The sequence below is a fragment of the Populus euphratica genome, unplaced genomic scaffold (assembly GCF_000495115.2).
Source record: "Populus euphratica unplaced genomic scaffold, PopEup_1.0 scaffold60.1, whole genome shotgun sequence".
NCBI lineage: Eukaryota > Viridiplantae > Streptophyta > Magnoliopsida > Malpighiales > Salicaceae > Populus > Populus euphratica.
In genome coordinates this window covers 523,559-531,067 of record NW_011499938.1, presented here as the reverse complement: position 1 = coordinate 531,067, position 7,509 = coordinate 523,559, and the positions used below count along the sequence as shown (strand labels likewise).

Below are 7,509 nucleotides of genomic sequence, written 5' to 3'. Positions count from 1 at the left end.
CCCCCTCCCCACCCCCCCCACAATTTATTCTCAAGTCATCTAAGCCTTAATCATGGCAATCAAATTATCCTTATTCATGTCTTTTTCATCAATTACACTTTGTTATTTGTTTTTCCTTCCATGTTTCTGAGATGCAAAATTTATTGAATTTGATAGTCTTGTATCACAGCAATTGTACTTTCCTTGTTCAACGGTGCACGTGAAAAAAACCAATCATATAATGCAAGTTCAAGTCTGTAACATCATATTTTCACATTGTTTTGTAATGTCCCTTATTTTGCACTCCAATATACTGTAATTATAAAACATATTGCTTTGTCTGCTGCAACTAGGGTTCTTATGCAACATTTCCTTCAAGGCCTTTATCATGGAGCAAAGGGGTGAAGTTGAAGCCACATGTAATGACACTTCAGATGTTTGGGAGAACAAATATGTGTTTCCCAGTAAAACACAGTCTTCTTTTAAGGTAAGATATGCCTATATAGTTGAATTCATGATCAGCCGTTTCTCTTTGTTGAACCAAATTGAGATTGAGCCGCATTGTTGTCACAGTGCAGGGGCTTTTGCTCTTGGACCCAAAGTGAAGCTTTTGAGAATTTCAGCATTTAAGGGTACTGCACAAAATGATGAATCAGGAGGCAGAAAGAATGGATCCAGAGTTTCCAGAAATTATGTTAAACTTTCTTATGTGCCAAAAGAAAGCGGGGAGACCATAATCAACTCTTCAAAGGTGCACACTATTCCAGTTTCCTATACTTCTGAAGCAATTGACAGAATCGCAGTATCTCCTGCTATTAATAAATTATTCAAGAAATGGCTGAGCATGTTGCGCACGCAGTCACCAAGTCAAGTTGCTGATGAGATTTTGGAAGGACCTCCTCCAAGAGAAGAATTGCAACAAGCTCAAAATTCCACCCAAAATAAGAAAAGAGTTGAGATTGTAAAGTTGGTTTGGTGTCGCTTCCTGATTCTGGATGCAACAATAAAGATACCCTTACTAACATTGTAAGTATTGTTGTTTCTGCCTCTATGTTATTGGGAATCAATTTAAATCGCTTCTTGTTCTGATGAAAAATATGACTCAAAATAGCTTAAAGGTTAAGGACTTGCCATTTAGCTGGCTCAACTACAGTGAGTTTTTGTTGAGTTATTGGACTGGCAAAACTAGTATTTGATTTTTACATATCGACTGAACAGTTTTCGCTACACTGCTACATGATAATCTATTAATGATGCAAGAATTCTTCGAACTCTTGATTTCTAAATGAACACATTATGTAAACATCTCAAGGGTTTTTAGTTTGTAATATTTGTTATCTTCTTAATATTTTTTGGCTGCTTCTAACTTGTGTTGGTGCAATTTCAGCATCCCTTTGGTCCTGGCCATCAATGTGATATATGGAGCTGGAGTGTCAAAAGAATTGACTCCATTGTGGATTTTGGGACCCCTGATTGTTGCCATCTACATCAAGTTATTCCAGGGCATGTGGGCTCTCTATGTCTTCAGCTTTAGGCAGACAGTTAAATTAATCAAGAATGTACCTGCCTACTACCTTGTCGCCTCTGGCTATATCAGACAGGGGAAGCTCAAAGACGACATGCAAGTTCATGTGTTGCAACCTGTGCTACACATAAAGAACTTAGACCGCAAAGAGTTTTCAAGAAAAAAGACGAAGGAATTGCAAGAGTGGTTGACGGAGAAGTACCTAGATTATGTGGAATCTATATGGCCCTACTATTGTAGGGCAATCAGGTTTTTAAAGAAGGCTAATCTGATTTAAATTTGATAATGATAAAGTTTTAGGCAGGGGAGAAGTGTCGAGGTTAGTTTCTTGGGAAAATGTTTCAAGAGGTTGAGATTTTTTAAGAAGTCCTGACCAATCCCATTTTAGACTGGGGTTCTCATATCATCAGGCAAGTCATGGAGGACAACAGAGGCAGATTTTTCCTTTTTCTGTAATTTTACAGGGCATTCTTGCACGAGATTCCCATCACCTTGTTCCTCTTTGTATTATGTTCTTTGAGGTTCCATTGTAGCATGCAAGTGTTCAACTCTATTATTGGGTTATATTAATGATAATTTATATGGTTTCAATACATCCTCAAAACCGAAACAAGTAAAAAGAAACGGTGGTGGTATTCTGGGATCCTTTTCCATGGTTCTCAAGCCTTCTGCATCCTCGCTATTAGCAGGTCCTCCTCTCTCGCCCCTCATTTCCTATTAAATTGCAAGTCTCCTCCTCTCATCTTTCTCCATGGTCGTCTGGTTTGTTAATGCCGAATTTGCTCCTAAAAACAATAGAATCCTTTGCAAGGAAAAATGTCATAGCCACTGTCCGAGCCAATATTACCACGGTACCCGGGGACAAATCCCATGAGAAGATTATAGAGGGTGTTTTATCCTAATCATGGATACCAAATGAGTTAAAGAGCAAAGTGGAGCTTTACTCTTATGCCATTAAGGCTGACTTTTTGCAGAGAATATAGCTTCATCCATATGGAACATTTATTTGCTCATTACTTTTTATTACTTCCTCATTCCTTGCTGTCCATCGCTAACTAGTTTGTTGTTTAAACTAAGAGTGAAAATCGTCTCTCATTTTCCAAAATTAACCCGTGCAATGCAAGCACGCAACAATAACAAAATTATGGAACATAAACTTTAGGGTTGTGTTTTAATGTTTGTTTATAGAAAAGAGTTTCTCAGTTTTCATCTTTATTCTCTACTTTTTAACAAGCAGATTTTTTTTTTTTTTTTGTATCTGTATTCTAAAACCACTTAGAACAGCTTTATTATGATCTAATGCCATGAAGTTGGTCTCTAGAAGCAATTATTTTATTTTTTTATGATGGAAATACACATAATACCAAGGGAAAATAAAAGATGGGAAATTGAATCGAAAGAAAATGTCCTCAGAAATAGAATGTGACCATAAGTCCACCCGCTTTATTTACACACACACACAAAAAAAAAAAAAAAAACTCTTAACACCTTAATATCTCCGACTTCGTCAAATTTATCTCTCATCCTTAATAAAATCCCATTTCCTTAATAATATCTCATATGGGTATCCTTAAAATCCCTCAAATTCAAATGGGTTTGCTTTAAAATCATACAACATGCATTGCTTTACTCTCTACTGAACTGGGTTTTGCTGTTACATTTACTTATTCAGATGGCTTTCAAAGTTGCTTCTTCTTCATTTTCTTGCATTGCCACCCCGCTTTCTTCTCCTTTTAAACTAAGGAGTAGCTCCCAGGTATCGTTTTTGCTTTGTTTTAGTCTCTCTTAATAGTATTGCTGGTTCTTGTTATTGCTTTGTGTGTAGTAAGAGTTTTTTTTTAATTGACTCTCAGTGACATGATGATAGAAAGGAGTAATTTGGTCTAAATTGGTTTCTTGAGCACGGCCTATTGGATAGTTATGCTTCAAATGAGATGCTTGTGATTTTTGCAATTGGTGACAGCATTTTGTTTTAATGTTTCCTAGAATTGCAAATTCTTTTTTGGGTGATTTATTTTGATTACAATTGGGATCAGATTTTAGGAATTCCAATACTGATGAAGAAATCTCCCTTTTTTCTTACTATGATAATGGAATTTGAGAGAAGGGGTGAATAATTAAATCCTCTTCTGCAGTTAAACATGGAGTTAGAAAGTGATGTTTAACTTCTGTTGAGGGATTAATATTTCATTGTACACTGGTAAAATGAGAATCAAATGTGGAAATCCTCTTCACTTATTCTGTTAGCATTGTTGTTTCTCTGGAAAGATGAAGGTGCATTATGCACAATAGTCTATGGCCCATAAGAGCAATGCTTTTCTTTTGATGTATGTATGTGATACAAGTTATGTTGGCTGATTGACTCTTCAGTAGATGGCTTCATATTTCATGGTTTTTCTTCTTCATTCCTTTAAGATATTCCCCAAATATATAGTCAAAAGGAGTCAGCTGTCACATGTTCCAACCAGGGCAGTTCCCTTTGATCCCCTCCTGGCTTTCCCTTTCCTTTTCAGGCGGCATTCTCAACTTCTCCTCTTCTATGCATGCAATTTTGAAATTGACAACAACTAATATATTCTTACCTGTAATACTACGTCATGTTTATCAGGATTTTATTTGTAAAGTTTCCACCAGATTTGGAAGAGAGCAACTAATTAAACCAGCTCAGCCGCCTTAAATAATGCTCGCATGCTTCTTCTTTTTTTCTAATAAACTTTTTTTTATTTTTAATTCCATACCATGCGAATTTGTTAGCAATTTTAACTGTTTTTCTTGTTTAGATTGTTGGTACTTGCTTAGAGTCAAACTCTTGAGTAATTTCAAATTTTATGATATTTTTTCTGGCAGAGTTTCTATTTAAAGCAGAGAATTCTTCTTAATGAGCCTGATGCATCGTTTGACTTGCTACTTTATGCTAAACTTAGCCAAGGATTCCTAAAGATCTATTTGTAGATGACAAGCTCCATGGTAGTTTTCTAACACTTCACTCTTGTTTCATTGTTCAGCTGAGCTTGTCAGAAAGACCATGTAATGGACTACATTATAAGCTTAGAAATGCTGATGGTAAGTTCCCAGACTGCTTGAATGATTGCCAAATTTCTAAAGTTTTATTCTAAGCTGCAATTTGACTCCCATAAATCTGATTTAGTCCATGATGCTACTAACTGTAGTGACATTAGAGCCTCCATACAGTAGACAGTGCGTGACAAGGTTTTTCTTATCATGCCCTTCTTTCTGTAATATTGGTCTTCACATGCTTTTTTTTCATAGTCCCAAAGTATGTCCATACTCCAGTCATCAGGACAAGCAAGCAAGTTCTTTTTTATCCTTTATCTTAAGGACAAAATGTTCAACAAACCAATAAGATTAAATTCACATTTAAGAATAAATAAGCACACGTGAAGTGCATCTAATTCACTTCCTTCAACATTATGCTTTATGAAAAATGGATCAATACATCAATTTTATGTGACAAGGTGAGTAAAATATGAGATAATTATTTATCCTCTATTGATAAGATTCTCAAATTTGATAATATAATTAGTGCACTTAATTCTGAAATCCTCAGTCCTTGCCACTGCACTAAATTTGCCTTCTAATAATATTCTTCTGTATTTTGCGTAGTCCACTCGTGCCACTTCATAGATGGTCTACCAAAATTAAAGGGGAAATTTCCCAGAAGGCAACATATTATCTTTGCAGCCTCTCAAGATCAGTCACAGTACAGTGAGATCAAACCAGATGCATCAGAACAAGAAGATGACCATCCTACTGCTGAAGTTCTCCCTACTACTAGCAGTTCAATTAATCATTTCCCGGGAACTGATGGGAAACCTGGTTTAATTTCATTTTATAATCGACCATATAAAATGGTGGATGAAGTCCTTATATCTAATGTGCAAAGGAATCCAAGCAGTCTATTATGGTTCATTGGTCCTGCTGTCCTTGTAGCCTCTTTCATTTTCCCATCGCTTTATTTACGCAAAATACTCTCTGCAGTATTCGAGGACTCTTTGCTTACAGGTGATCAGGCTTACTTATTTTGTTGTGATATTGCTTTTAAATTAATGTCAATTGTTATTTTTTACAAGCATTAAATGAGCAAGTAAAGAGAGTGAGAAATACAGAAAACTGCATAGAATGGAAAAAATTCGACTAAGATTGTCTGGAAGGAGGGATTGGTTTATTTATTTTGGGTATTGTATTTAATTAGACTAGATTACATTTATACAAATCTTGGTAGTATCACCCTGTGTATGCTGTCCTGTAATCCTTGATTTTTATCAAGGAGCCACAGACCGTATCAAAGATTTCAGGTGACATTTATTTTAGACAGTTGTGAAAGAGAATTGATAGTTGGTGCTAACAACTTGGAAGAATGAGATATAAAGGATATCAGTGAAGGATGGTGTTAGAGGATTCTATCAAAGAGCATTGAAGTTGTGTGCAACTACGATATGGTATCTCTAAGTCTAATGTAACTTGAATAGTAGTTACTTTTTGAGAAATAGGAAATGATATTTGCTTCTAGGATATGGTCTCTTTAAGTTTTTGCTTCATGTTCCCGGTTTGATTGCTGGATGTATTTGCTTCTTCTCTGAACCTTTGTTATCTATCTGCAGATTTCCTCATATTGTTCTTCACGGAAGCTCTTTTCTACTGTGGTGTTGCTGTTTTTCTTCTGCTAATAGACCATTTAAGGAGGCCAGTGGAACCACTTTCTTCTGTAAACAATAATAGAACCCTGGCTCCCCATTTGGGACAGCGAATCTCTTCTGTAGCTGCCTTGGTACTTAGTCTTATAATTCCCATGGTTACAATGGGCTTGGTCTGGCCATGGACTGGCCCTGCAGCTTCTGCAACTCTTGCTCCATACCTGGTTGGCATCGTAGTACAATTTGCATTTGAGCAGTATGCAAGATACCGGAAGTCACCTTCTTGGCCTGTCATTCCAATCATCTTTCAAGTAAGGGCACATGTGACCTATCTTCTGTATGATTAGGTTTTGGAGAGGAAAAAAGAAAAAAAGAAAAAAGAGGAAGAAACAATGTTTAGTTTTATTCTCTGATACACATGGTTTTATAGTTGATAAAGTCTTATGATATATACAGTTCAACTCATTAAATTTCACCTATTGGATAGGAGATTCTATTTGAGCTATTTATTGTTACTAGTCAGTTAAGTGTAAATGTAAGATATTCTTTTTGATTAACAGGTTTATAGATTGCATCAACTGAATAGAGCCGCACAACTGGTGACAGCCCTGTCATTCACAGTGAGAGGAGCTGAAATGACCTCACACAATTTGGAGATAAGCAGCTCTTTAGGCACACTTTTGAATGTCCTTCAATTCCTTGGGGTCATCTGCATTTGGTCACTGTCAAGCTTCCTCATGAAATTTTTCCCACCAACTGCCAGGACTGCAGAGTGATGCTCGAACATCGAAGAGTTGGTATGGCTGTATCTCGCTTGGCTGAATAAAATGCCTATGCTTGATTCAGGTAATCCAATACATGTTGGTTTCTTTCTTTGAGCTATGGTTCTGGTATGGTGAGCAGTTGGAGCTCAATGGATATTAAAGAATTTAATTGTTGAAAGCATGGTGAAAAATTGTGGCACTGGTGGGATTATTTGAATGAAGACATATACTGGAGAGCAGTGTTGCTAAAAGTGGCAGTGGTGTTATTTCTGCAATTTAGTGTTGTTTCGAGTTTCTAATCTTATGATCAGGATGCTAAACAGCACTTGGTTTTTGTCATTGGCCACTTTTACCTGTATACTGATCCTTTTTCCTTCTAGATTTTTCATATTGTAGAATGTGTTTCAAAAGCATCATGGCTAATTTATACATATGGATGCATCCGCACTCCTCATCTTTTTACTGAAACAAGTTATTGAAATTTTGAAGCGTATAAATCATTTTCTTGTACTCGTTGGCTTATTAAGAAGTACGATCAAGGCTTAAAGGTGTCTTTATATATTGTTGAGATGTTTCAACATCTAAA

At 36.2% G+C, this 7,509-nt stretch overlaps 2 protein-coding genes across 7 annotated transcripts in view; both read left to right on the top strand.

The window, feature by feature from the left end:
* Nucleotides 1-2,097, top strand: part of LOC105136723 (uncharacterized) — a 3,023-nt gene extending 926 nt beyond the window's left edge. For 4 of the 5 annotated variants that reach the window (XM_011042176.1, XM_011042175.1, XM_011042174.1 and 1 more), the window contains 3 exons: nucleotides 333-466; nucleotides 553-1,005; nucleotides 1,367-2,097. In XM_011042176.1, the coding sequence (XP_011040478.1) occupies nucleotides 333-466; nucleotides 553-1,005; nucleotides 1,367-1,781 (1,002 nt within the window). In that variant the 3' untranslated portion in view covers nucleotides 1,782-2,097. The remainder of the gene's footprint in view (nucleotides 1-332; nucleotides 467-552; nucleotides 1,006-1,366) is intronic. The other variant, XM_011042178.1, reaches the window with a different exon arrangement.
* A 758-nt stretch (nucleotides 2,098-2,855) lies between these two features.
* LOC105136721 (uncharacterized) lies at nucleotides 2,856-7,509 on the top strand. Of its 2 annotated transcripts, none has more exons than XM_011042173.1 (5): nucleotides 2,856-3,260; nucleotides 4,510-4,567; nucleotides 5,150-5,527; nucleotides 6,127-6,470; nucleotides 6,720-7,503. In XM_011042173.1, exons 1-5 carry the CDS (start codon nucleotides 3,177-3,179, stop codon nucleotides 6,933-6,935), a joined length of 1,080 nt encoding a protein of 359 aa, XP_011040475.1. In that variant the 5' UTR covers nucleotides 2,856-3,176; the 3' UTR covers nucleotides 6,936-7,503. The 2 variants fall into 2 exon arrangements, with proteins under 2 accessions (XP_011040475.1, XP_011040473.1); XM_011042171.1 differs by having other exon boundaries at nucleotides 2,861-3,260; nucleotides 5,129-5,527; nucleotides 6,720-7,509.